Source organism: Girardinichthys multiradiatus, chromosome 5 (assembly GCF_021462225.1).
Source record: "Girardinichthys multiradiatus isolate DD_20200921_A chromosome 5, DD_fGirMul_XY1, whole genome shotgun sequence".
In the NCBI taxonomy this organism is placed as follows: domain Eukaryota; kingdom Metazoa; phylum Chordata; class Actinopteri; order Cyprinodontiformes; family Goodeidae; genus Girardinichthys; species Girardinichthys multiradiatus.
The window spans coordinates 29,469,558-29,497,294 of record NC_061798.1 but is presented as its reverse complement, the minus strand read 5'-3'; the positions used below and the strand labels follow the sequence as shown (position 1 = coordinate 29,497,294).

At 39.1% G+C, this 27,737-nt stretch overlaps 2 protein-coding genes across 4 annotated transcripts; both read left to right on the top strand.

Annotated features, from left to right (window-relative positions):
* The first annotated feature begins 2,107 nt into the window (after positions 1-2,107).
* LOC124868996 (Fc receptor-like protein 5) lies at positions 2,108-15,151 on the top strand. 3 transcript variants are annotated; one of them, XM_047366683.1, is made up of 12 exons: positions 2,108-2,235; positions 2,405-2,614; positions 3,221-3,247; positions 5,015-5,296; positions 5,374-5,667; positions 8,597-8,869; positions 8,955-9,272; positions 10,992-11,045; positions 11,132-11,233; positions 11,340-11,343; positions 11,432-11,516; positions 14,946-15,151. In XM_047366683.1, the coding sequence occupies exons 3-12, from the start codon at positions 3,241-3,243 to the stop codon at positions 14,964-14,966; spliced, it is 1,440 nt and encodes a 479-aa protein (XP_047222639.1). In that variant the 5' UTR covers positions 2,108-2,235; positions 2,405-2,614; positions 3,221-3,240; the 3' UTR covers positions 14,967-15,151. The 3 variants fall into 3 exon arrangements, with proteins under 3 accessions (XP_047222639.1, XP_047222637.1, XP_047222638.1); XM_047366681.1 differs by lacking the exons at positions 2,108-2,235; positions 2,405-2,614 and adding an exon at positions 3,017-3,133; XM_047366682.1 differs by lacking the exons at positions 2,108-2,235; positions 2,405-2,614; positions 10,992-11,045 and adding an exon at positions 3,017-3,133.
* A 123-nt stretch (positions 15,152-15,274) lies between these two features.
* si:dkey-93h22.7 (hemicentin-1) lies at positions 15,275-25,238 on the top strand. Its single transcript, XM_047366680.1, is given in 14 exon segments — positions 15,275-15,487; positions 15,576-15,602; positions 15,686-15,812; positions 15,897-16,075; positions 17,530-17,713; positions 18,817-18,923; positions 20,327-20,599; positions 21,555-21,860; positions 21,932-22,033; positions 22,116-22,143; positions 24,748-24,796; positions 24,890-24,955; positions 25,035-25,057; positions 25,059-25,238. Coding segments are annotated over 14 exon segments (1,560 nt in total). The 5' UTR covers positions 15,275-15,456; the 3' UTR covers positions 25,117-25,238.
* Positions 25,239-27,737: the final 2,499 nt, after the last annotated feature.

Sequence of the window (27,737 nt, the reverse complement as noted above, 5' to 3'; positions counted from 1 at the left end):
CTTTGATAAATCTTCATATAAATAATTAAACGGCACTTTGAGGAAACCTTCATAATATGAGCTATAACAACATTTCATTTCCCTTTGGGATTAATAAAGTATTTTTGAATTGAATTGAATTTGAATTAAGGGAAGCGTTTGTGTTTATTTCGTGCAAAAGTGATTTATCTGTCAAACAAGGTCGAAGTTCCCCCACCTTCTGTTGCAGCGATTGAATAAACAGTGACATTTTGTGGTTTTGGTTAATAATTTATCAATTATTAATGATCAATAGCTAATTGTAATTATTAAAGAGCTTTGAGCCCATAATCACAACACCAGAGGAAATCTCTGATTTCAATTCGTAAGTAATGATTTTTGGTTAAGAAACATATTTCTTTCAAATTATGATTTTAAATTATAATTCTTGATAAATATTCATTATCATAATTTTTACACTACTGTATGTATATATTATGTCTAAATTCATCTTTCTGTCACTTTCACATCTTTTATCTGTTTTTGTATCTTTCTTCCTTTCTTTCTTTATTTTCTCTATCATGTATGTATTTAATTACTAAGCCAGTCTTATTGATCCAGGGGGATAATTTCACCAAGCCAGGTGAAAAACCTTTATTCGGTGGTGACTGGAGTAGGAGAGTTAGACCTGCTGCTGCTCACAGGAGAGGAAGTGCTGCCATCAAAACTAAATTTGCCGCTTTTTAAAACTGCACATGTCGTTGCCTGCTTTCTAAATTTTAGCGGTATGTTTTTCTGTCTGCTGTCAGGAGCTTCTGTTCACCTGCGTGCGAGCGCACGTAACAGTGCAGTGTGTCAGCGTTGGTGACTGGTTGGGGTGGGGAAACGCTGCAGGTGCTTCCTCAGATTAGAAGTATAGCCGCTGCTGGGCTTGCACATTGCATCACAAACATTGCAGCGAGCGTAATCTGCACCGCATTTTGAAAAGTGGAGCCTTTCTGCGCTTTCTATCAGCAATGCTTGCTTTGTTGATGGAACCAGCGGCTACTGACATCATTACGCTCTTGTGCGTGCAATGCTGTGTTCATGTCCGGCATGGAAAATCGCCCACTCTTCCACTCCCTCAGTGTCACAATGATGCGTTTAGGTACTGAAACATGGTACCATTTGATTTTATGTGAACCGGTACTCGGTAGTCGGTACCTAAAAAAGTTAAGAATTCGGTACCCATCCCTAGGCATTTTCTAACGATCCTGTCCACAAATGCAACCGCCATTGCCCCTAAGTCTTAAAATCTGGTTAAAAAATTGTAAGCCTATGGCGAACCTTACATGAGCAATGTCAGGTGTTGTCATTTGAGATATCTGCAACTATTTTTTTGACGAGTCAAAACTGAATTAAAGATATCTGTAAGTGCAGTTTTGACTAGTCAGAATGATGTTAGAGATATCTTAAATCAAAATTCATACTAGTCACAATGACATTACGACTAGTCAAAATGACATAGATATCTATAATGGTAATTCCGGATAGTTAAACTTACTGATTAGACCGACGGACGGACGTGTTAAGGCTGTGGTTATATTAATACTATTGTACTCCTACACTGCAACTCAGATAAGCAGTTCCTAGGGAAGGAGCATGCCACCTTACTGAGGGGTCAGAAGAACGCTAACAGAATCTGTCCTGTAGCTGTGGAACAAAGAAAGCCCCTCCATGAACGAAGTTTGTAGTTTGTTTCTTGGTCAGTCTCACCTGGCAGGCAGAGTAATAGAAAATCAGTCTGCAATAATTCACAAAGAAACAGAGTAACCTTTTGAAACATGTGATCAGATTCTGTAAAAAGACATCCTATTATTATTGTAACTTTCCTTATAAACCTTTAAACATCTCTTATTGTGTAAAGCTAATTTCAAACGGTTTACAGACTGCTTTAAAAAACGTTTCATCAGTGTGTGGCATTATAGAAATATAGATTTCTATATATATTGCAAGATGGTAATCTAGCTCCACGTCTGGCCAGTTGAGACGCCTGGGTATAAAAGGAGCTGCAGTTCCGTTCTCCATGTTGCCTTCCCATTTATGTTTCCTCTGCATACCTCATTTTTGTGGGTGTGTTGTGCCCTGCGCTACCTTGCTGTGGTGTCCTCTCTTGCTGCATTATTGCGATTCTGTCAGGTGGTCAATGCTAGTATGGTCACAGGTGAACACCAGATGCCTTGTTTCTTCAATCCTGCTTCCCTGTGTCTGCGTGTAAGAACCTTCATGTATTAGCAGGTAAGTGACCTGTCGGCAGATGCCTCATCGTTTAATTTGTTTTGGCTGATTATTTGTTCTACTAATAAAATTTTAATGACCATATTTTGAGTTGCCATTTTGTAAGTGATTTATTTTGTTATATTTGGTTAGTGGTGTAGGCCCCCTAATTATTTTATCCCTTTTTTAGTGGCTGAGGACCAGTGGTGAAGCTGGTGGTCAGGCGGTGTCCCCCTCATTGTGCTGTGTTGTGCGGGGATTTTGGTCACATCGCCATGTGTGTGGATCACGTACCCCTGGGTGCTGTAGATTTTTTTTGGATGTTTATTTTCTTTATTTTGGTGGATGCTTCCTATGCCTTCTGGCTCTGATCCAACTGGCAACCTCCGCTCCTGATCAGGTACCCTCTGCCCTTCTTGGAATGGTTTGTTTATTGCTACATTTCAATTTATATCAAATAAATTGGTGTTTTAAAACTTGAAACCATGTCTTCTCTGTCCTGGGTAATAACGAACTTGTGTGCCTTAGCGGGTAATATTCTCTGGGTGAATTTCCTAGGTACAAGTACTACACAAGTGTCAACATAGATTATAAGCACATCCCTGTTTATGTGAAATAATATTTGTTGACATTCCAAAATGTTAATTCAATCTTATTCAAGAGTTTGCACATGTTTTTTTTATTTGTGTATTCATTAAACTCTTTGCACTAAATGCATGTTCTTTAGCCCCCTTGTATGACATCGTACAGATGAAGTAAAACATCCCATCTGTTATCTTATCTACTCACAACATATGTGTCCCAGCACCTTACACACGCAATGAGACACGGACGTACATGCAGAAGTAACCATGCCAAAGATACATTCAGAGCCCTGCTATGAAGAAGCATCACACTTTATATTTGTTGCCAATTTTGGGTGAGTTAATGGGGTTGTATTGAAAATCTAAATTATTTATTTACTGGGCTAAAACTCTTACTGCCTCATGTTGTTTTGTTTTTTCAGCTCTTGCAAGTTTGCCCATCATGTTAGGTAAGTGTGATATTTCTAACATGAAGCACTGGTTACTAGTGTTAAGCAAGCTCTGAATTGGTGGAAACACAATTCTGCACCACACTCCTCAGGAGGAAATCATTCTGGCTCATGTTGGACACTCTTGGTCATAATGAAGCTTTCCTTACTGAATCTGACCCCTTGACCTTGAAGTTGTTAATGATCCAGATGTCATGTTTTAGATGCGGTTAAGAGTACCCGACTACAGGCAGTAGGCAGGTTGAATGAAAGTTAAATGTATTTAATACCACAAACCTTCTAAATCAATGTCTAAAGCAAATAATTAAATCTAAATGTGGATGAAAGAAAATACAATGCGAGTAACTGGTAACAACATACAAAAGTGCAGCTAACAAGGATTGACAGGAACCAAAGAGCTAATTCGCTCACTAGCCACAATTTAGTGGAAGGGGAGTTTTAATTAATGTGCAGCCAACAAATCTGCAGCAACAGTGTGATGTTATCATCTCACTATGTTATGATGTGGAGTTGTTTGGTTTTTGGTTTCTGGGTTTTTCTTATATTTCTCTCACAGTTTTTGAATCATGCTTCTGTTTATTATTTTTCTGGTCATGTTTTAGTCTTGATCATGTTTGGTCAAGTTTGGTTTTCGGTTCTGGTCATGCTTTGGTTTTTGTTTGTATTCAAGAGTCTCTGTTCTTGCTCCAGCCACGTTCTGTTCTGTCTGTCAATTATCGTTATTTGGTTCACCTGATCTAGCTAATCTGTCTCCTTGCTCATCTGGTTTTCTCTCCATATATACACACCTGTTCAGTTAGTCATGGCAGAGTCATTTCCTAATCACGCTTTGTTGTTCGGATCATGCCTTGCATATCTTGCCTGCCCGTTGGTTATTTTGTTTCTGCCTCTTACTGAGAGGGAATTTTTGTTAATTAAATCTTTTTTGCACTTACCGACATGCTGCCTTCTAGTCTGCATTCTGGGGTCCTCTATCTCGCAAGTCCTAACACAATATGGACAAAAATCTCTCAGGAATGTTTTAGATACCTTGTTTAATCTGTGCCAAGAAGAATTAAGGTATAGTTGCCAAATCAGTACCAACAAGCCATGTCTCATAAACTGGTTGGTGAGTGTAAGTCTACAAAGAGATCACGTGAAACAATAAGTGGAGCTGTTACCTAACAAACATCTGAAACAAACAATCACTGCACGTGGACACAAGAACAGACTTAAAATATGAATCCAAAATTAAGACATAGGAAAGATCAAAGGTCTAATACACCAAATTAGGACAAAATCCCAAAACACAACAACTTAAAGTCTTTAATGCCATGACACCAGAAAACTAGTCTCTTGTGTTAGAAGTTTCCTGCGTATTAAGCAATTTGGATGCAATGTAATGATGAATGGGTGCTTTTGTTTGGGGTCAACCATAGCTATCCCAAGAAGACAATAATTTCTAGGACCTCTGTCTGTCTTTTATTGCAGTCATTTTGCTAATTAGATAGAGGGATTTAAGCTAAACTCTTTCACAGCTTTGTCTATGTTAATGACATTTAAAAAACGCTATAGCTGATCAATTTGTACTAGCGCAAAAATACAATAAAAAATAGTTTTGTTAAAAAAACATTTTTAAAGTAGTAAATACAATTTATTAATATGTATCACATCACACTGCTCGATACATTATAACACATGTCAAATATTTGGGCTATGGCAGTAGCTTAAGAGCAAAAAATATATTTTAGCAATGCCACTATTACTAAGTTTAATTTAATTCTCCAGGTGAAGCAGATTCTCTTCACCCAGTGCTGTCTGGTCCTGACAGAGCCTACCTCAACACCAGGGGGGTTTTCTGGTGTTCTACCCCCGGCTTGTCCTCTAAGGTCAAATACAGGCTGATAAGAGATCGTCGTTTCCTGGTCGGCACAAAAATCAGTCTAAAAGGGGACCAAATTGCAACGTTTCCCTTTAAAGTCAAAGCTGCTTCAGATGGGTCATATCAGTGTAAGGCGACAGCTGGAGAAAGCACAGGATTCAGCAACAGGATCAAACTGAGTGTAGTCAGTGAGTATTGGACTGTTGGGGTATTACTTCACATTCCCAAGGTTCACACCCAATCTAATGCTCTACCTCATTTCTAGCTCCACCATCAAACACCAGAGTGACCTTTGAACCCTCCCCTCCAGTTGTGTATGAGGGGTCACGAATTCGTCTGAGCTGTGATGCTGAACAAGGTTCCCACCTTAACTACACCTGGTATTTTAACAGGAAGGAAATAACATCATCAAATTCTGGCTTCAGCATCGCTGGGAACAAACTTGTAATGGAGAAGGTGACCCTGGAGCAGGAGGGAAATTATAATTGCATTGTTTGGTCTGTGGTGCAAGACACCAGCAGGTATTCAACCAGTGCAGAGATCACGTTGACAGTCAAAGGTAAATACCAACAAAACAATTGGTGTAAAATTACCCCCTTTTCTATTGCAGGGACTCTTAGCCATTACCTGGGCTTTTGAAAGCCCTCGACGCATTTTGACACAATTTTACCGAGTCAGTTCACTTTCCCGGGTCCTTACTTTCACGGATCATCCTGGTCTGCGGTAGGACTTTTCAGATTACCCTAGGATTGTTAAAGGAGCAGGCTTCTGTGCAGCAAGATATCCCACAGTGCATTGTATCAACAGCAGCAGTAAATGGAGAAGGTGAATGTAGAAATGTATTGTTCTTATACCATTAATTTGTCACAAAAAGTCGTTTTAAAATATTTTTAAGAGAGGAAGTAGACCTGAAGACTTCATCTGCACAATTAGTTCATCAAGAATGTGCTTACATTTTAAAATATGCTCCAGAGTTTTTGGAGCACAGGCCTAGCGGACGGTTGATGTGGTGTTTCTTCTCTAACTGCAGCCTGATCTCAGCATTTCACTCTGTAATTTTCCGCTACCTGCTTTCTGTTTATAGCGAATGAAAGTGGAAGAGTTTAGTGTATGTGGTGAAGCAGGATATAAAATAAATTAATCTTCTTCTAAAATGTCTGGCATTGTAAGCTAATGTAGGTATTTTATAAACTGGATCCATAGTTTTTCCTTACAAGACAACTTTGTCTTTCTAGCAATATTTTGGCATGTAAATTTATAAGAAGAAAAATATTTTAAAAGAGATAAGTTAAATTAGTTAAATATCTTAGGGAAACCACATTTGCCTAAGATAGCCATTTCATGTAAACCTAACTTGAACTCTTTATTATTTTTAAAATTTTCATGGTTTCTTGTAAATAGCTCTGCAAGAGGAGAGACAACAGTTACAGGTTTGGATGAAGTTTCCCAAAAGCTCCCTGTGATCCACTTCACCCTCGTGCCCTGCCATCCTCTACTCCATTGTCTCCTCATCTTCTTTTACATAATATTAATATTTGCCATTATTATTAGCCAGTCAATGTATCACTTCCCTGTACTTGGCGCAGATGAAGGCAGTATCCCCGGGACAAGGTGGATTGCACCCACGATTCCGGGGTTTGAGCAGCCCAGTAACTGAGCTGTCCCGGGGTAAAAAATCCAACTGCCAACTCCAAAGCATCACTGGCGGGCGCCCCCGCCCGGGAAGGCCTGGGGAAACACCGACCAGGTTGCGCGGTCCAAAATGGGCGTGAAGTCTGGGCCCCACCAAGGTCTCCCTGAGACCAAGCTGGTCTCGGTCTGGTGCTCCTAGACCCCAAAATAGGAGCAGGAGGATGGAGCGAGCCCTGCAATGATCTCCCAGTTCCCTGTATCAATAAACTGGCGGTTAGGTCTATGAAAACTCGCCAGCTGCTGCCTCGTTTGGGAGGCCTGAGCCATGTGTTCCAGGGCTTCAAGTGTGGTGGAGCCAAAAAACTCCCCGGGAACCACAGGAAGAGCCCTTAGTGTCCTCCTACAGGGCTCAGTTAAAGGTGATTGCGCCAGGTGTGTCGAGAGTGTGCGTCCAAGCTCATGTGTCATCAGAGCAAAGGCCTGCAGAGACGCCCTGTGTCGATTGGTCCAATGGAACCGACTCCAAAGAGGAGGACAGGCCCAAGAGCAGATGGGAGAGTGAGTTCCCGATCTGGGCCATACGGGCCACCGGGTCATAGGCCCTACAAAGCAGATCGTCAGTGACACGGCATTGAGGTTGTGGACAATAGGCAGTAGACCTTAACGCCTCTACAGGAGGAACAATAATTCAATTCAATTTAATTCAAAAATACTTTATTAATCCCAAAGGGAAATTAAATGTTGTTGTAGCTCATTATGTAGGTTTCTACATAAGCCATTGTAGATGCTGATTGCTGTGGGCAGGAAGGATCTCCTGTAGCGCTCTGTCTTACAGCAGATCTGAGGGCCTTTATCTGGACCAGCTTCGTTGTTATCTGATCCACCTTCGTAGACAGCCCAGGTGGTTTGCGCTGTCTGCGCCTCTTCCCAGACTCTGAAGTCTCATCCGCAGTGAGCCGTTTTGAAGCCGCTGGCTGGCCAGGCGGCAACATATCTTGCTGGGAAGAGACCGCCCATTAGCAGGCAGCTCCACGGAAGACAGCCGGGCCAGCCGCACCGCCTGGGGCACAGCGTTGCAATTAGAGCAAGCATAATCAGAAAGTCCCTCCCTGAGATGCTTAACGCTAAGACGGAGGGGGGCACATGTCATGACCATCCTAAGGCTGCAGAGGACCTGAACAGGATGCACAACAGAGATTATCCATCACCGGCGAACAGGCGGCAACAGTGGAGTCGAATGGACAGAAAATGCCACCGAGACAGCAGCAGCAAGCTACAGGACTCAGCACGAGCAGAAAACGCTACTGACGAATCAATAAACAAGCAATAAATTAAAACAATCAGCAAACTACTAAATCAAATGGACTCAGCACAAGCAGAAAACACTACTGGCAAGTCAAACAAACTTAGAGCGAACAGCACAAACTGTCGAGCTTCATAGCCAGAATGCTCTAATATAAAGAAACAACTAAAGGAGTCGGTTCAACAGAAAAAATGCCACCAATGACTCCACTGCACATCCACTTTGTGTACGTTACACAACACAGAGGTGACAAAAGGAATCAACGTGAGCAGAAAACGTCACCTGCGAGTCAATCAAAACAAACAAGCTTAAATAAGGCTTACCAGAATTCCTATAAATTGCACCTCATATTTCCAGATTTTTACAATGTTTATAATATATTTTTACAATAATATTCTGATGTATTGAATATGGCTACATATTTTATTATCAAACAATGTATGGTTGTGATTCTTTTTTTCCCCATGTATTAAATACACTGATTGCATGAAATTGGTTTCTTCTAAGATACATTATCTCTCTCTCTATTTTCCTCCCTCCTTCTCTTCTTCAGTTAAGATCTCAAAACCAGAAATCTCCATTTCCGTTTTCAAAGATGGGGATAATTACCTTGGAAATGTAACCTGCTGGTCTTCAACAGGGAGTCCACCAGTAAACTTTTCTCTTTTACTGGATGATAAGGAGGTCAGGTCTATCACAGTCACTGATTCACTTGCTGCCTGGTTCGATGTTCCTGTTGTAATCGGTCTGAACATGGGAGAGGCCCAATGTCAAGGAAGAACTCAGGTGCAGGACCTGAAGAGTGATACCCTCACTCTGGATATAGGTGAGATAGGTGATTCTGAAATCCACACTCTTGGTTTCCCCTTGATCTCATTGCTCTTCCATTCTCCTCTTCCTTGTGTCTCCAGTCCCAGTCGGGGGGGATGTAAGAGTGGAAGTGGACTATCTGTACACTGCTGAGGCCAAACTGACTGCAGCCAAGCTGAGCTGTCACATCAGCAGGGGAACGTTCCCACATTTCTCCTGGCTCTTAAATGACTCTATTCTTCTGTCTGAGTCACAAGATAATTTCCAACCTCAAACTGACCTTTCCCACCGAAAACAAGCCCTCATCCTCAGTAAACTGAGCCCGGAGAATTCTGGGTATTACCGCTGCAGGGCCAGAGACAGCTACGAGATATCAGGACCATGGGCAGATAGTGCAGCTGTACTCATCCAAATCACTGGTAAAAAGAAGTATTAATCAGAAACCAAAAGTTGGAGATATGCTCTTACTTGTTTTCTAGTCAGCACCACTTTATGTCTGTGCAGCTTTAGGCAACATACTCATCAGGTCAAATGAGATGCAGAACAAATAGACGTATAATTTTTTTTTTCTAAGCTGATTTATTATTAGAGTGTAAAGACTAAAAGTTGGGTTTATATGCTATCATCTGGCCTGTGGAAACTCCTTTAACTTACTTAAACAGCAATTACATTGTCATTTTTTTGTCTGAAAATAAACTCAAAACCCAGGTTGCACGGTGGCGCAGTTGGTAGCACTGTTGCCTTGCAGCAAGAACGTCCTGGGTTTGACTCCTTCTGCATGAAGTTTGCATGTTCTCCCCGTGCGTGGGTGGGTTCTCACCAGGTACTCCGGCTTCCTCCCACAGTCCAATGACATGCCTGTTAGGTTAATTGGTCTCTCTAAATTGCCCTTAGGTGTGAATGAGTGTGTGTGTGCATGGTTGTTTGTGTGTTGCCCTGCGATGGACTGGCGACCTGTCAATGGTGTATCTCGCCCATAGACTGCTGGAGATAGGCAACAGCTTCTCTGCGACTTACTATGGAAGAAGAGGTAGAAAATGACTGACAAATTCAAAACCCTTAAAGAGCACTAGCCAGATTGGCTAATTCACACACACTGATTAATAGATAAAAGGGAATACCCTCACCCAAGGAAACTTGTAGGGTGGAAAAGCTTGAATTGAAGTGAATGCCGTCTTATTGGTCTTTTCCTCTTGAGCAATGTTAGACTCTCTCTATCTGGCCATTTTAGAGCTATATGAGAACTCTTGATGAATTTTGAATAAAGATTTTGATATCCAAATTGTATAAAAAGTTCAAATGTAAGACAGGATTAATGGTGAAGATTTGTGTCATAGACTAAACATGACAGTAGAACTGAAAGACTTAGTCCAGAAGTCAGTAGTTTCAACCTTCAAAATTCATTTTTTTTTGACTAAATGGCAACAGAAATCTACTAAAACTATTAAGCTGTTCCAGTCACCATATAGAATCACAATCTATGAGGTCTTATTTATTATAAATCCTTTAAGTTAGATGAGACTTTGAGCTAAATATTGGAAGATTTTTTAAAAACATACACCTTTCTTGGAAAATTATCACAGCACATCACCCTGAATAAACTGGTTTGAGTTAATGGGAAGCAGAAGGAGATAAATACAGGACAATCCTGGAAGAAAATCTGTGAGTGATTCCAGAAGACCTGAATCTGAGGTAGAGGTTGCTGGACGACCCTAAATACAGAAGGAGATAAACATAAACATAAACAAGAGCTACAAGGTTTAGATCAAAGCAATTTAATGTGTTAAAATAGGCTAGTCAAAGTATAGAAAATGTGTGAGAATATGGACTTGAAAATTGATGTTTACAGCTGTTCTTCATCCAATCTGACTGAGTTTAAACTATTTTGCAAAGAGTGCACCAAAATGTAAGGTTTTTTAATTGGACACCAGGGATGATGAATACAAATGCACACCACACTTTTCATACCATACATAATGTTCTCTCCACTTCACAGTTATACATTATTTTGTTGTGGCCTATCACATGAAATCTAAATTAAATACATTGAAGTCTCTGGTTGTAATGTTGATCAATTTTAACATCTGTCATATTTCTTCTTGTGTTCTGTTTTCTGTCCTTGATTTTCTATCAACAAGATGAACTCCTTAACTCAATGGCTCAAGCATCATCCTGCATTGAAACATCCCAAAGTATAGATAATAAACTGCATTATTAATATACTTGCATGTAGCCTTGACAGTGTTATATTAATGACTTTGTCTCTTCTGACCCACAGAACGTTTTACTGAAGTTATCATGATAGTATTCTGCTGCTTCTTCCTCCTGATGCTGGCAGCGGCCTCAGCCTGCGTGTACAAGATGTTTGACCACTCCCAAGGTCTGTGCATCAATGCATGTGCGTAATCTGTTGATTGTTTTGAAATGTGGTATTAAATATGTTTTCCTCTCTGTGTCTTTTTGAACTCTTACCAATGTTTCTGCAGCTAAGTAAGTTTTTAACCTTTTTCAAGATTGATGTGTTTAACTGAAACCAATATGTTAATGCATCTGAAATGCATATGTTTTATGATTTCAGCACAATATCATTTCATCTCTCTGAACCCGAGTCTCAATCCGCTGGCCTGCAATCTGGCACTTTGTCTTCTGATGTCCAGAACCTGGTAAACCCAGCAGTAAACCCTGGTTTGAAACTAAATATTTAAATATTTAGCTCCAAATTAAATGTTTAGTTTCAAACAAAATATAAAAAATATTTAGCATTACACTAAATATTTAGAGGAAACTCTTTTGGATTTGAAACTGTTGCTTTTTGAAACTTTTTGAAACTTTGGTATAGCGTAAAACCAGTTACCACCCAATGCCTAAACTCTGCAGTTGTATTTCATCAGCAGTATTTTTGCAAAATGATATGTAGGAAAAATCAAATAGAGGATGCACTTACTCTCTGTAACAATTTTAGAGCAAGGTTCCCAGGATGGAATAGTTTTTTTTGTATGGAAAGAATTGTCAGTAATAAACTGTAGTTCATGCTCTTTATTGTTACAAGTGATTAAGCAAGATTATTCTTTTCATGTGTTTTGATGGTAATTCAGACTTTCAGCTTGTGCTTTTTTCACTTGTAACTTGTAATGACTGGTGTGCCATCTCTGCCAGGTCTCCTTCAAAAACAGATGTTGATATCAAGCAACGTCCTGGTTAAATAAAGGTTAAATAAAAAAAAGGAAATATATTTTTACCCCAAAGCAGTAGTGTTTTCATGCAGTTTCTAAAGATATTAGAAGGAAAGTAATGCACTGAAAAAATGTTTCAGTCTTATTTAGGTAATAACTACACAGATACAATATTGTTTTTGGGCACTCATCAATATGCTATTATATTTGAAAATATATACCAATAATATACACTGCTCAAAAAAATAAAGGGAACACTTAAACAACACAATATAACTCCAAGTAAATCAAACATTTGTGAAATCAAACTGTCCACTTAGGAAGCAACACTGATTGACAATCAATTTCACAGCTGTTGTACAAATGGAATAGACAACAGGGGAAAATCTTTGGCGATTAGCAAGACACACTCAATAAAGGAGTGGTTCTGGAGGTGGGGACCACAGACCACTTCTCAGTACCTATGCTTTCTGGCTGATGTTTTGGTCATTTTTGAATGTTGGTGGTGCTTTCACACTCGTGGTAGAATGAGACGGACTCTACAACCCACACAAGTGGCTCAGGTAGTGCAGCTCATCCAGGATGGCACATCAATGCGAGCTGTGGGAAGGTTTGCTGTGTCTGTCAGCGTAGTGTCCAGAGCCTGGAGGCGCTACCAGGAGACAGGCCAGTACACCAAGAGTAGTGGAGGAGCAGCAGGACCACTACCTCCACCTTTGTGCAAGGAGGAACAGGAGGAGCAATGCCAGAGCCCTGCAAAATGACCTCCAGCAGGCCACAAATGTGCATGTGTCTGCACAAACGGTTAGAAACCAACTCCATGAGGATGGTATGAGGGCCCGACATCCACAAATGGGGGTTGTGCTCACAGCCCAACACTGTGCAGGACGCTTGGCATTTGCCAAAGAACACCAGGATTGGCAAATTCGCCACTGGCGCCCTGTGCTCTTCACAGATGAAAGCAGGTTCACACTGAGCACATGTGACAGACGTGACAGAGTCTGGAGACACCGTGGAGAGCGACCTGCTGCCTGCAACATCCTTCAGCATGACCAGTTTGGCAGTGGGTCAGTAATGGTGTGGGGCGGCATTTCTTTGGAGGGCCGCATGGCATGTGCTCGCCAGAGGTAGCCTGACTGCCATTAGATATTGAGATGAGATCTTCAGACCCCTTGTGAGACCATATGCTGGTGCGGTTGGCCCTGGGTTCCTCCTAATGCAGGACAATACTACACCTCATGTGGCTGGAGTGTGTCAGCAGTTCCTGCAAGATGAAGACATTGAAGCTATGGACTGGCCCGTCCATTCCCCAGACCTGGATCCGATTGAGCACATCTGGGACATCGTGTCTCGCTCCATCCACCAACGTCACGTTGCACCACAGACTGTCTAGGAGTTCAGGTCTGGGAGGAGATCCCTCAGGAGACCATCCGCTGTCTCATCAGGAGCATGCCCAGGCGTTGTAGGGAGGTCATACAGACACGTGGAGGCCACACACAATACTGAGCCTCATTTTGACTTGTTTTAAGGACATTACATCAAAGTTGGATCAGCCTGTAGTGTGTTTTTCCACTTTAAGTTTGGTTAATAAATTTGATTTCCATTGATGATTTTTGTGTGATTTTGTTGTCAGCACATTCAACTTTGTACAGAACAAAGTATTCAGTGAGAATATTTCATTCATTCAGATCTAGGATGTGTTATTTGAGTGTTCCCTTTATTTTTTTGAGCAGTGTATATAATTCCTTTCTGCATCAGAATAAGTTACTGAAGATGTCTGCCATCTGACATGCTTGTTTCAATTTCTAACCACTCATCATCTTGAGGTTTTCTTGCAGGCTCCACAGTTTATATCATCCAAGAACCCTTTAAACTCCTTCATCTGGAATATTCCCTAGGTTTTTTTTCAGCCATAGAAGCTTAATATGTGCTCCTACGTCTTTGAAAATGTGATTTTGGCCAAAGTTTCACCTCCCAGATGGATCCTGTCTACAATTGAATCGATGACTGCTTGTTGCTCAATTTCTAGAGCAGCGAAACATCCCAAACCACAGTGTGTCACCATTAACCATGTGATGGAGGCAGACACATGATCAGGAGTTACAGGCAGCTCTGACGATTAAGCTTAGTGTTTTTCAGAGACTTGACTAAATTTGCAGAGTAGGCCTGCTGAGTGTATTAGCTGTCACTGGGGAGCAGCAATGCTTTCTTGAATTAAAATGTGGGTTGAATTCACAAAGTTCTTCTCATGAAGGGCACCACAAATGGTAATAGCGAGAACAATTCATTTAATAACAATTCATCTAATTTGTGAACCTTTTTAATTGATTTGTCTTATTCATTTTACATTTATAAATGTAATTATTATTAGTAGTAGATTTTTGTCAATATGCCACCATTTTACTTATTCTTTTTTTACTGTAATTTGAAGGAACTGAAAAAAAATATTTGTCACCTTTAAATTAGTATTAGATCATTATTTCACATTTTAATATATATTTTTTTTAATAATTCACCTTTTAACTGATTTTTTGTAACCTTTATAAGTGAATTTATTCTAATTGATCACATGCATAAATTGAAGATTTGTTTAATTTAAAATTAAAAATGTATTTTGTCACATTTATATGTAATTTTTAAGTGACCCCTTATAAATATACACTATTTTCAAAGATATTTGATTGTCCAAAACATTTAAAAACAAAAGAAACAATTCAGGAAAGATGGAAAATAGGTGTTAAAATAACTTAACGTGATTAGACTATTTGGGGGTTTTATGTATCAGATTTTATTGATTTGCTAACATTTGAGCATGTGCTGTATTTTGGCTGTCCTGCAGTATCTAAACTTTACAATGTGATAAACAGTTAAATTACAAACAGAAAAGACATCCTAACTGTCCCTCTGTCTCTGTTTCAGACCGTTGAAATGACAGTTTGAGGAGAACCAAGAAGATCCTGATCCTCATTCATCATTAATTATTTAAAATGTGACCAATTTTCAGTTTTCAATAATTTGACAAATATGTGTTAGAGTAAGCTATTCCTGCATAAAGAGTGAGAAATTGTCTTGAACAACTACTGTACATTCTCATTTTGTAAATAAACTAACTTTAAAGATGGAAATGTATATTTTTCATTGAATAAGTGAAGGAAAACACTGTCTTCTTGCCTCACTGTGAGTATAACTTCTTTAATATAATTTTGACATTGAACCGCAGCAGGACAGTTATATTTTTGCCCAGCTGACAAGATGAGAAGGACGTTGTACCTTCAGAGGCGTTGGCCTGCAGCACTATCAGTCTTCTGCACATTTCTCTGACTGTGGCTGTAGTGTCAAACATACAGCTTCATCTGCCCAGTTGAAACTGTCTGTTATTTAGTCCAGTTTTACACCATCTGAAGCCTTTTGTTGTGTAAAGGACTCCAGCATGTTTCCTTTCATATATTTGGTCATCCTGGGTAAGCAAACTAACAGAAACTCAGTTATGCACCAAAGTTATTGATATATGATTTAACGTCTAATTTGATTTCTTCTTCATTCCTGTAGGGCTCTGCTGCTGCACAAAAGAAAGCAGTAAGTACCTTTTTATAATTTGCTGTGTGCCTCCAGGTAGTAAAACCTGATGGTTCTTTGAGTCGACTGATTTTTTTCAACAGATGAGGTCCAACTGGATCGTCCACGACTCAGTGGCCCCTCAGTAGCTGTGTTGTATGATGTTGTTGACTTCTATTGTGAAATTCCCAATCTAGAAAATAATGAAACAATCCTTTTGAGCTTATTCAGGTACGTACAGTCAGGTTACAGTCGGAGTGTACTGCATTTTGAAAGAGAATGCAAATATAGAGATGTTGTTATTCCTGTCCCCAGGAAGGATGACCGTACAGAGGTGTTGGGAGATTACCCCATTAAACCTGGGCAGGAGATCGGAGTCTTTCCCAGGGAAATCAAAGATGTGTATGAGGGCTACTTCGAGTGTGTGGCAAGCATACAAAACAACACTGAGATAAATGCTACTGTCAGCCAACCACACTTCTTTAAGGTTGTTGGTAAGTCCTGGTTGGTAAGGAGGAATAGTACATTGTTTTGCACAAAACAAAATGCTATTTCAGACAAATACAGCAATAGTTTCAGCTCAGCTTACTTCCTCTCATCTGCAGCATTAATTTCATATTAATGTTAGTCTTTTTTTGATGATTTTGAAAATTATTTCTCTCATTTTAAAATAATAGAATAGAATAGAAGAGAAGAGAAGAGAAGAGAAGAGAAGAGAAGTGAAGAGAAGAGAAGAGAAGAGAGAAGAGAAGAGAAGAGAAGAGAAGAGAAGAGAAGAGAAGAGAAGAGAAGAGAAGAGAAGAGAAGAGAAGAGAAGAGAAGAGAAGAGAAGAGAAGAGAAGAGAAGAGAAGAGAAGAGAAGAGAAGAGAAGAGAAGAGAAGAGAAGAGAAGAGAAGAGAAGAGAAATATCCCTATTGTGCCTCAGTGGGAAATTCAGGTGCACCAGCAGCAAAATGATAGACAAGCTTACATGGTATCACACAAAGGTAAAAATACAACAAACTTCATGATTTTTGAAAAACATCAGTTAGTGTGCCAGTTTCAATTTATTGTAAATTTAGAGTGAGGAATTGTTTATGCAAGCTCAATTATGTACATACATCAGGCCTGCACAATATCATGGAAAGCAAGCAATATGCGATAATGCTGGTGAATGTCACTGTAACTTTATGGCTTGCAATAAACGAAGAAAAGCCAAACAAAAGCAAAATGTTGCTATTTGCATTCAGGAAGTGTCATGTTTTATATGTTGAGAGTAAGACAGGAACTTGGAAAGAGCACGGTGAAGGTTTAATAATTAAAACAGAAAACCTACAGAACTGACACAAGGAGAACAAGGACACGGAGCGCAGATTGAGTAACAAAAGAAACCAGCAAAGAACAATGAAAAACATTGAGCTTATATAGTGAGAGGAGAGTGGAGAAGGACATTAAATTCAGGTGAGTTATTCAGGGGATTAGGAACAGCTGTGGAAGACAGCAAAAAGGTAAACTGAGGGAATAATTAACACAGAGAAAGCTGAACTAGATACAATGAAACTGCAAACCCAGAGGAAAACAACTAACACTTGATCTTGAGAATGAACTAAAATACAAAGAGAACAGACTATGGCAAGACCTTTTGAAACAATAAAAACTCAGGTGTGATCAAAACACAAATGAAAACCAAAACACCAAAGAATCTCTTCTCTTCTCTTCTCTTCTCTTCTCTTCTCTTCTCTTCTCTTCTCTTCTCTTCTCTTCTCTTCTCTTCTCTTCTCTTCTCTTCTCTTCTCTTCTCTCTTCTCTAAAAAACAATACAGTCTGCAAAATAAACAAAGAAAATGGAAACAACTAGATAAAAACAAATATATTTAAAAAAACTAGAACTACTAAGACAAAATCTTTAGACTCTCCTTCCTAACAATTGTTTATTGAAATTAATTTTATTTTTCCTGTGTTTTGCAGAGCCAGTCAAAGGTGCTGAGATCGTTAACACGGGCCCAACAGAATTCTTTGAGGGAAACAATCTAGAGCTACAATGTAAAGTTGAAGCCGGAAATCATGTGTCCTACCAGTGGTTTCTTAATGGACGCCTCATCACCCTGTCTCCTTTCCACTGGATTGGAGATAACCGGTTAATAATCTCCAGGTTAGTGCAAAATCCATAGATTGTCCAGGAACGTCTACCACGTTAGGAGATGTTTGCTAAGGTGTTCTGAGTATACTCACTTTTAGGATAGTACACTATAGTTATTGGTATTGGGCCAAAATGTAATGCAAATGCTTTGGATTGCTAAAACTCAAAGCTGTTAACAGGTGAGTAGAGGGAGACTTTGTATTTAATGTGACAAAGTAACATGATATAATCGAGGTCAGGAAAAAGTGTTTTTTTTCTGTTCTCACAATGACACAAATTAATATAATGGATTTTTGCTTAGACCTAATGTAAACTGATGCTTTTTATGTTTGAAGGAATCAGTTAAAAGAGTAAATCAGTCGATTCTCTTTCACAGTCTGTATGGGAGTGTTAAAAACATCTAGATTACTTATTGAATTAAAAACATAATAACAGAATTCCTTCCTGATGCAGTCAGATGTTCTTAAAACCTGGAGGAGAAACTAGTCAACTAAGGACCTGGAAGTCTTTGTGAGAAAATATTGTTCTCTTTGATCAATTATGTATCCCGATGGTGCAAAATGCTCGCATTAGCTGGACTTGATGAGCATTTTTGTGCTTGCAAATATTTAGTTAAATCTGCTTCGTCAATAAGGAGCAGTAATAATAGTACAAGTGTGCAAAATAGCTGCTAAATATGAATTCAATTGACATTCTTTGCGAATTCCCTCCTATGTTTTTACACACAGTCACTTTAAAGATGCTACAAGTCAACATGAACTTTAGCTGATATATTCAGTTGAACGTGGACATGCTCAGCACCATAGCTTTCTCTGCCATCATTGCATATGTGTAAATATGAAGACATAATGTCATCATAGTAAACTGTTAGTGTGATGATTGTTTTTAGGTTATTTTCCTGTCTGAAACACTCCTTAAAGAATCGATAAAAGATTTCTGCGTGACATATTTTCCTTGTTCATACCAAAACACAATAAGGTTTTAGGAGGAAAATTGTTGTTTAGGAGGAAAGGTTTTATTGGGGAAAATGTTTGTATGCGTGCTAAACATAAACCTAACAGTCCAACACTGTCCCAGAGAGATGTTAGAGTTATAATTATTTGTGTCTTCCCCAGAGCGTCCTCTAAAGACAGCGGCTCCTACATGTGTCAGGCTAAAAACGTCTTCAACGAAACCACGGTCTTCTCCTCCAACAGCTCGGACGTTCTTATCACAGTGAAAGGTTAGAAGTAATCAGTAGCAAGTGTCTGATTGCACAGTGACTTGCAGAAGTATCCAAACCCCTTGAACCTTTCTCATTTTGTCAGGTTACAAACATAAACGTCAATGTATTTTACTGGGACATTTTGTGGTAGACCAACATAGTGCCCTCTCCATCATTCACTGAATTCAGTCCAACCAGTTTCCTTAAGATGTCCTTAGTAAAGTCCACCAGTGTGCAGTTTAATTTCAGTATGAATTCAGCTGTTCCCTGCAGGCCTCAGAGTTTTGTTAGAGAGCATTAGTGAACAAACAGTATCATGAAGACCAAGGAACACCACAGACAGGTCAGGGAGAAGGTTGTGGAAATGTTTAAAGCAGACTTAGGTTATAAACAATATCCCAAGCTTTGAACATCTAACAGAGCTCTGATCAATGCCTCTTCTGAAAATGAAAAGAGGATGGCACAACTGCAAATCCACAAAGACATGGATGTCTACCTAAACTGAAAGACTGGGCAAAGACAGCATGAATCAGAGAAGCAGCCAAGAGCCTGTGGTAATCCTGGAGGAGCTGCAGATATCGACAGCTCAGATGGGAGAATTACAACTATTAGTCATAAACTCCACACAGCTGGCCTTTATGGAAAAGTGGAAAGAAGAAAGCCACAAATAAAACAAAGCCATTAGAAGTCCCTTTTGCAGTTTGCCTCAAGCCATGTAGGGGACACCATAATCATGTGGGAGAAGGTGCTCTAGTCTGATGAAACCAAAACTGACGTTTTATGGCCTGCATGCATGTATAAAACTGAAACTTACACTGCAAATCACCCTGATCACACCATCCCTACAGTGAAACATGCTGGTGGCAGCTTCATGATGTAAGACTTCTTTTTACAGCAGGGACAGGAAAGCATGTGAGAGGTGATGAGAAAGTGAATTAAATACAGGTCAAATGTGGAAGTAAACCTTTCAGAGACTGCAAAAGACTTCAGATTGCATGGGACGCAGGACAACAACCCTAATATACAGCCAGACCTATAATAGAATGGTTTAGATGAAAGCATATAAATATGTTAGAATGGACCAGTTAAAGTGAAAATTTATGTTTAAAGATTTTCTCCATCCAAGGGAGGTTGAGTTAGTTTTTAAGGAAGAATGGGCAAGAAATTCAGTTTCTGTATAGCTGGTAGACACACTTCAGAATACCTGAAGCTGTCATTGCAGAAAAAGGTGGTTCAACAAGTTGTTCACTCAGCAATCATACACTACTTTGTGCAGGACAACAAAATATAATTACTATCAAATACATTTAAGGTTACAATTTGACAAAATTTGGAAAAGTTCAAAGGGGGACTAATACTTTTGTAAGATGTTGTATTTCATCTCAGCAGAACAAACATCCTCCTTGTATCTGTTTCCTCAGTCTTGGTATCTACCCCTGATATCTCATTCACCGTGGTGAAGAAGGACGATCACAATTATTTAGCCATCATCACTTGCCAGTCTGAAAGAGGAGATCTGCCTATAACCTTTTCACTGTACAAGAGCAAGGAACTTATCGTCAATGCGACAGTTTCAGAAAGACACGTCACCTTCAAGGTTCCAGCGGTCCTGGACCAGCACAGCGGATGGCTACAGTGTCAGGCAAACAATGGGCAACAGGTGGAATACAGTCGGTGGTTTCCTTTTGAAATTGGTAGGTAAAGAAATTCCTGTAAAACTCTGGTGTGTATTTCTTATTCTCTGGACATACAACAGGTATCTACCAAACTAGTTTCTACATGCATAAAAACACAAACCTCATCATGAAAAACTCAGATTTCTTGCTTTATCAATAATTTTCTAGCTTCCTGCTGTGGCTTGTTGTGCTGCAGTGCTATCGTTATAAACAATAGGAGCTTATATCATTACTTTATTGTGTGTACCTTCACTGTAAAACATTTCATTCAGCTACTTACTGAAGATGGAAGAAGCTTCCTTTTATTTAAATATTTTCACACAGGAATCTAGATGTGGGGCTGCACGGTTGCGCAGTTGGTAGCTCTGTTGCCTTGCAGCAAGAAGGTCCCAGGTTCGACTCCTGGATTGGGGTCTTTCTGCATGGAGTTTGCATGTTCTCCCCATGTATGTGTGGGTACATGTGTGGGTACATCTCCAGGTGCATCTCGGGGTACTCCGGCTTCCACAAACAGTTAAAAAACAACAGACTTCTAGGTTAAGTGGTCTCTCTAAATTGCCTTTAGGTGTGAGTGTGCGTGGTTGTTTGTCCTGTGTGTCTCTGTATTGAGCTGCGATGGACTGATGGTATAGGGTGTATGGATCACTGGAGATAGGCACCAGCTCCCCCGTGACACTGGATAGAAGAAGCGGATATAGAAAATGAATAGGTGGATCTAAGTGTGCCAATGATCTGATCACTAAAAAAGAAGTCCATTCACGCATCTATTTTCCATATCCACTAATGTCATGTTCAGGATTGCGCATGTATAGGGGCTTGGCTTAAGTCAATCAAAGTGGTCAACAGAAAACCAGAAATATAAATACAGTTTAGTTCAAGCTGAGACAATATCAGTGGGCAGAGAACCACAAGGTCAATAAAGGTCAACAGTTACAATGCTTCTGACTTTATATCTCTTTTAACCTGTCCCTAGTCTCAGTTGCTGGCCCAGTGACAGTCCATTCTGACCATGACATGGCAAGAAACTATGCTGTTGTTCGCTTGAGGCTGTACTGCAAAGCAGCAAGGGGAACTCACCCACATTTCCAATGGTACCTCAACCAAACTCCTCTACGTGACAGAGGAAGCTTCTACTATGTGGTCGATAAGCCGCCAGAACAATCCATACTGCTGCTGTCAGTGGGTAGCAGCAGCTCTGGGAAGTACCGCTGCGAAGTGTGGGACAGCTTCGACAACAGCACGGTTATAAGTAGCAAAAAGCTCTATGTGGATAAAGAAGGTAAAAGCTGGATGTTACTGAAATAATGCTTCCTTGTGACAGATCATTAACTCCTTTCACATTTCTTCTAGTGCTAAACCGCCTTTCCACCTCGGTGGTGGCGTCTGTTTTCAGCTGTTTCACGGTCCTGGTTCTCCTGGTGTTGTTTTGTTGTCTGTCAGGAGTCATGTTCAGTATGTTCACTCAATATTATATCTATATTATTAGTCTTTTTTAGTTGTGACAAAGAGATACATTTGTCTATTCTTCTTTCAGGTGTGAAGCACCATCAACAGAAGTTAGAGTGAGTGGTTTCTTCTTTTAAGTTTCAATATTTAATGGAGTAATATATTTTTAAATATATTTAAATAAGCTTCACTTTTGTTTCCTTTTTCAAAGGAAAGGGTAAACAACAACATGGTAGATGCAAAATGACAAAAAATGACTATTCATGTTTTCCTTTAGCATCACAGCTGCTTTTAAAAGAATAGATCAGGATTTTTTAAGTCAACTTCTGTTAAACCACTGTAAGAAGTAGATACCTCTTTTAGTGTCTTCACATGAATTAATTACAGCTCCCATATAATTCCTTAAAAAAAACCTCCCTAGCAGGTTTAAAGGACATTTTTGACCATTATTACATGTCAGAATAAGGTCATGGGGAGTTAGCATTACCATTGGCCAGAATAAGTACATAAATATATGAAGGGCTTAAAGAAAATCGTAACGGCGCCGACAAATCAAATGAAAACATTAAAAATAATCGGCTTAAATTATTTTAGAGCTATAAAATGAGGCATAAAGTGATATTTCGATTTTAATTTCTAACTAATATTTGCTGTAGTTTCAATGCCCCTGTTTATTTTTGGGCCCTTTAGTTAAAATTGTATTTATTTAGTTAGCAACTCGGATATTTTTGTATTTCTTTCCTCATTTATTTTTTTCTGTCATGTAATAATTTGTTGTTTTACCTTCTCCTTTGTTCCATTTGAAATGTTTATTTATTTATGTGCTATATCATATACCACATATAGCACATATATTTGTGCTATTTGAAATATTACAATCTTCAAATAAAGATAATCCTGACATACTCTACATTTAAATGCAATTAAATACTTTGTAAAATTCCTCTAACCCAACACATGTTTGTTTATAATGTATTTTGAATTTTCACGGCAACAACTTTCATTCTCTGATAAAATGGATATGTTTTTTTTTTTACTTTAATATAATTTGATCATTTCTGTCCCAGAATAATTAAATAGAAAAGAAATAGAAATCAGACATTTACACACTGTATAAAAATACATATAACTTTTTATTTTTCATTCACTAAGATTACTACGCCTTTAAAGAGTCATTAAAAAGAGACAGACGTCTGGATGCATTTTAAGGCAACAACACACTACTTCCTTGTGTTACATTATGGAAATATCAAGTGAAATCAGCCAAGATATCAGAAAGACATCTGTGGACCTCCATAAATCTGGTTCATCCTTGGATACAATTACTAGATGCCTGAAGGTGCCACATTTATCCGGTCAAACAATTATATGCAAGTACAAACAGCATGTAAATTATACAGGGTGAAAAGAGGTTCTCTGTCTCAGAGGTGAACGCGTTTTTGTGCCAAATGTGCATATGAACCCAAGAACAAAGGCAAAAGGCAGCGACTGAACCTGGTAAGAGAGTGTTATTACACAGCATAAAAAGTCCTGTACTGACATGGGCTGTGGGGCCACTCATTGTTGAAGAAGGCATTTTTCTAAAAGCAGCATAAAAACCTAGATTACAGTTTGCAAATGGACTCAGGGATAAATGCCTGGATTTTTGCAGACATGTCTTGTGGTCTGGTGAAATGAAAACTACAGTGGTTGGCCATAGATACCGTTGTTACAGTTGGAGGGAAAAGAGGGAGGCTTGCAAGCCTGAGAACACCATCCCGACTGTGAAGTACAGGTTTGACAGCATGATGTTGTGTCTGTGTTTTGCTGCAGGAGGGACTGGTGCATTTCAGAAAGTAGATGGCACCATAAGCATAAAACATTATATGAAATTACAGATGCAACATCTTAACAAATCGTCCAGGAAGTAAAAGCTTGGACACAAACAGGCTTTCGGAATGGACAATGACCCTAAGCATACCACTAAGATAGTTTTAAAGTAGCATTAGGAGAAAAAAGTAAATGTTTTAGAGTGGCCATTAGTGGCTGAGCTGAGAGGTGTGTGTGAGCAAGACGGCTCACAAACCAGGCTCAGTTACATCAGTTCTGTCTGGAGGAATGGGTCAAACCTCCAGCAAACTATGGTGAGAAGCTTGTGGAAGGAGACCCATAACATTTGACACAAGCCATGCAGTTTAAAAGGAACTTGTACAAAATACTAAGGGAATGGATATAAACTTCTGAATTTGAAGAAAGTTTTAAAAAGGTTGTCTCTCTCTTTATTCTGGCATTTAGCAAATTGACATAAATTATATAATCCTGACTGACCTAAAATCCGCAAAGGTTTAGCCTGATTCAATGTCAGACAGTGAGGAGGAAAAACAGTAAAACAGTGTATGTAAACATCTGGTTTCACCTGTATGTAGAGACTGCTCTCCAGGAAGAGCATATATGTAGCACCATAATGGTATATGTTTTGTTTCTTTTTCTGGAGACTACCTGTTGTGAAAGCAACTATTTTGCCACAATCCACAGCTTCTAAATAATTTCCAGCTGTTTCCTTCCTTGCATGTCGACACCACAATGTAAATTTGTTTGGCTGTATTTATCCAACTGATTGCACAGATTTGGCCCATCAGGAGGCTTAAATGGACAAGAATAAAATATTTTTCAAAAGCCAAGAAGTGATGCTGTTGCCTACATCTTTTTCAATTCACTTTGTTTTTTTTTTTTGTTCTCAGTTCAAGTCTTGAAATGGACCAAATACTTGTTGCGTCTGAGGACGAAATGGTTAGTCAGTATTCCTGTATTTTTAACAGTATAGTCTATATTAGATCTCCATTTTCCACACCCTAAATGCCTGACATAAATCTTCTTCTGTAGGACTTTGCAGAATACTCTGAGGACCCTGATGTGGCGAGAGCACCTAGAGAGGATGAATTTTATCTGGTGAGAGCAAAATATTTTTCTTTCATCTTAAGTCGGCCATTAACAAATATTTTAACTATTCTTCTCGTGTCCTGGTCAGGAATCTGAAGCTTCTGAGGATGACCCAAATCGAGCTGGAGAGGAGCACGCTGGAGAATCTAGCTGATGAAGAATCAAACTAGAGACATTTTTTTTAATCATAAATGTCTTCAATGTCTTCGAAATGTTATATACTTATTACAGCATGTTTATTTTTCATTGGTATGATACATCAGAATATATTAAAGAGTTTTTGTTCTCATGATATTTGGACAAATATGTAATTTTTCCCTTTTTTTGGATTATTGACAAGAATGTTAGAACTGAATATAGCTGACAAAACACATTGATCTGCATGGCACTACACAAATATAATTGTTGTAATGGATTTTTTGTTTATGTAAAATTTTCATTTTCTGCTGTTTTTATGCTCATTTACAATAATTAACAGTACTGACAGATATACTATATATATGTAATATTTTGGGACACTTCAAACTACATATTACAGTGGTTACTGTGCCATTAGAAAATGTTAAATGGAAAAAGATTCACATTTCCTTATTTGCAGTCATGGCTCCTACCCCTCTTCTGTGTGCCCCGGAGATGTCTGCCTTTTTTCAAAGGCTGAAAAGGGATTCAGACTTATAAATGCACGGTGGTGCAGTTGGTAGCACTGTTGCCTTGCAGCTAGAAGGTCCTGGGTTCGATTCCCGGCCTGGGGTCTTTCTGCATGGAGTTTGCATGTTCTCCCCGTGCATGCGTGGGTTCTCACCGGGTACTCTGGCTTCCTTCCAAAGACATGCCTGTTAGGTTAATTGGAAACTCTAAATTGCCCTTATGTGTGGTTGTTTGTGTGTTGCCCTGCGATGGACTGGTGACCTGTCCAGGGTGTACCCTGCCTCTTGCCCATAGACTGCTGGAGATAGGCACCAGCTCCCCTGTGACCCACTATGGAATAAGTGGTAGAAAATGACTCACTGACTTATAAATACAGCTCTTGGAACATTAGTTAACAAACTTCATCATGAAGACCAACATGCACACATTTCTTAGATTTTTATTTGTAAAAAGGTTGAAAGCAGTGTGACTTTTCAAAAGTTCATTTTTCAAAAGTTCAAGGGCTATGAACACTTTTGCGAACACATTATCTCCTGCATGAGAGGAAATATTCGGACACAGAAACTCTTTGTGCAAATTGTTTGTTTTATGTCACCATTCAAATCTGATGTAAAAAGAAAATCCTATATACATAGCATTTATAACTGTGGTTTGCTGTTTAAATACCCTGGAACCCTTCACTGGATGTCCAGAAATTAGACTGTACCTAAAGCATGCATTGTGACGTTCTATTCATTGCTAAACTGCAGAGGAGATAATCAAATGAATTTGTATTTCTGTCTGTTTGCTGAGTCTGCACTTGGTCTGCTGAAAATGTTCAGATCATCCTGTGTGCGTACCAACCAGTGTTGTACAACTTCTGCTTTCACAAGAACGAGACGTTAGACTCAGGTTATAACAGTTCATTATCTAAATGTTGTTAGCTAAATGTACAGTCCCAACATAAACTAATTCATCACTTTTAAAAACTATTTAAAGACATATAGACTCTCCAGTAATTAGTATATTAATTACATAGCTTTTTCAACCTGGTCCTGTAAAGTTTGAGAACTTCTGTTTAGTTCTCCCCTGTTCTCTCTGCTCGAACAAACTGTACTTTACATTAGCTACATTAGTTCTCTCAGTTTCCTGCTTTAATTTTTAGAAAGCAAAGGTAGTCTGAATTCAGAAAGTTTGACTGAAAAGGGGCCCAAAAGCACTTCAGCATTGGTGTTCCTTTATAATGAAACACTATTTTTGTTTAACTCAGCAATCACCAAAATATAAACCAGATTTGTGCTTCTATTTTGTCTATACTTAGCTGTATGATGGTTGGAGAGAAAAGTTAGAAGTGACCGAATGCTTTAAAGAGCAGCTTAATTTTTCTGCACCCCTCTGAAAACCACAGCTGGACCCACTCCCTGCCTGCAGCAGGCTCAGCAGAAATGCGGTGAGGGAACAATTCGGTATAATTACTTTTGATGCTTATGGCATGAGCCTTGAGTTTATTATATTGTCAAGTATAACTCAAGAAGAACGTGACACATTGTCATGAATGGTTCCCTAGAGACACACATGCACTAAGATCTTGCATTGCTGAAGGTCAGTTTGTTTCCGGGAGGCATATTCTCTGTCGCTGTTTTAAAAGGTAAAAATGTCATACTCTAATGTTACACACATCACCTTTGGGCAAAATAAGAAGACTGACATTTGCTATTACATAACATTTATTCCATTCACTTAAAAGGCAAATCATTAATCAAAGATCATTTGTTGAACATTTTAGGGTAATATCTAACATGTAGCTTTTCTCAGGTTTTGATGTAAATTGGGGAACACACCCCATAATTTCAGTTATTAAAATGCTGTACCTGTTTTACGTTTTAACCTACATTCATGATATTGGTATCATCTAAATGTCATTTATTGCTCTTTCAAATCAAATGGTCTTTGACAGATTTAAAAGGCAGCATGCCTTACTGTGTATACAATCAGCTGAGATAAACTGTACTAAAGCTTTGGTACTGTAATCCCGGTATATTGTTTTAGCACTGTACGCTGCCGTCTTCCGAAAAAGTCTGCTTTAAATAATAGCAACATTGACAGTCAGCCTCCCAGGCAGACGGGTCTGGCAGCTCCGCCCCTCTCTGCGCCGCTCCCCTCC

Bases quoted from the DNA above. Each gene is read 5' to 3' on its own strand.
- LOC124868996 (XM_047366681.1), top strand. From the start codon at position 3,094: ATGAAGAAGCATCACACTTTATATTTGTTGCCAATTTTGG. The intron at 3,134-3,220 runs GTGAGTTAATGG...TTGTTTTTTCAG, and splicing joins ATATTTGTTGCCAATTTTGG to CTCTTGCAAGTTTGCCCATC. The intron at 5,297-5,373 runs GTGAGTATTGGA...CCTCATTTCTAG, and splicing joins GATCAAACTGAGTGTAGTCA to CTCCACCATCAAACACCAGA.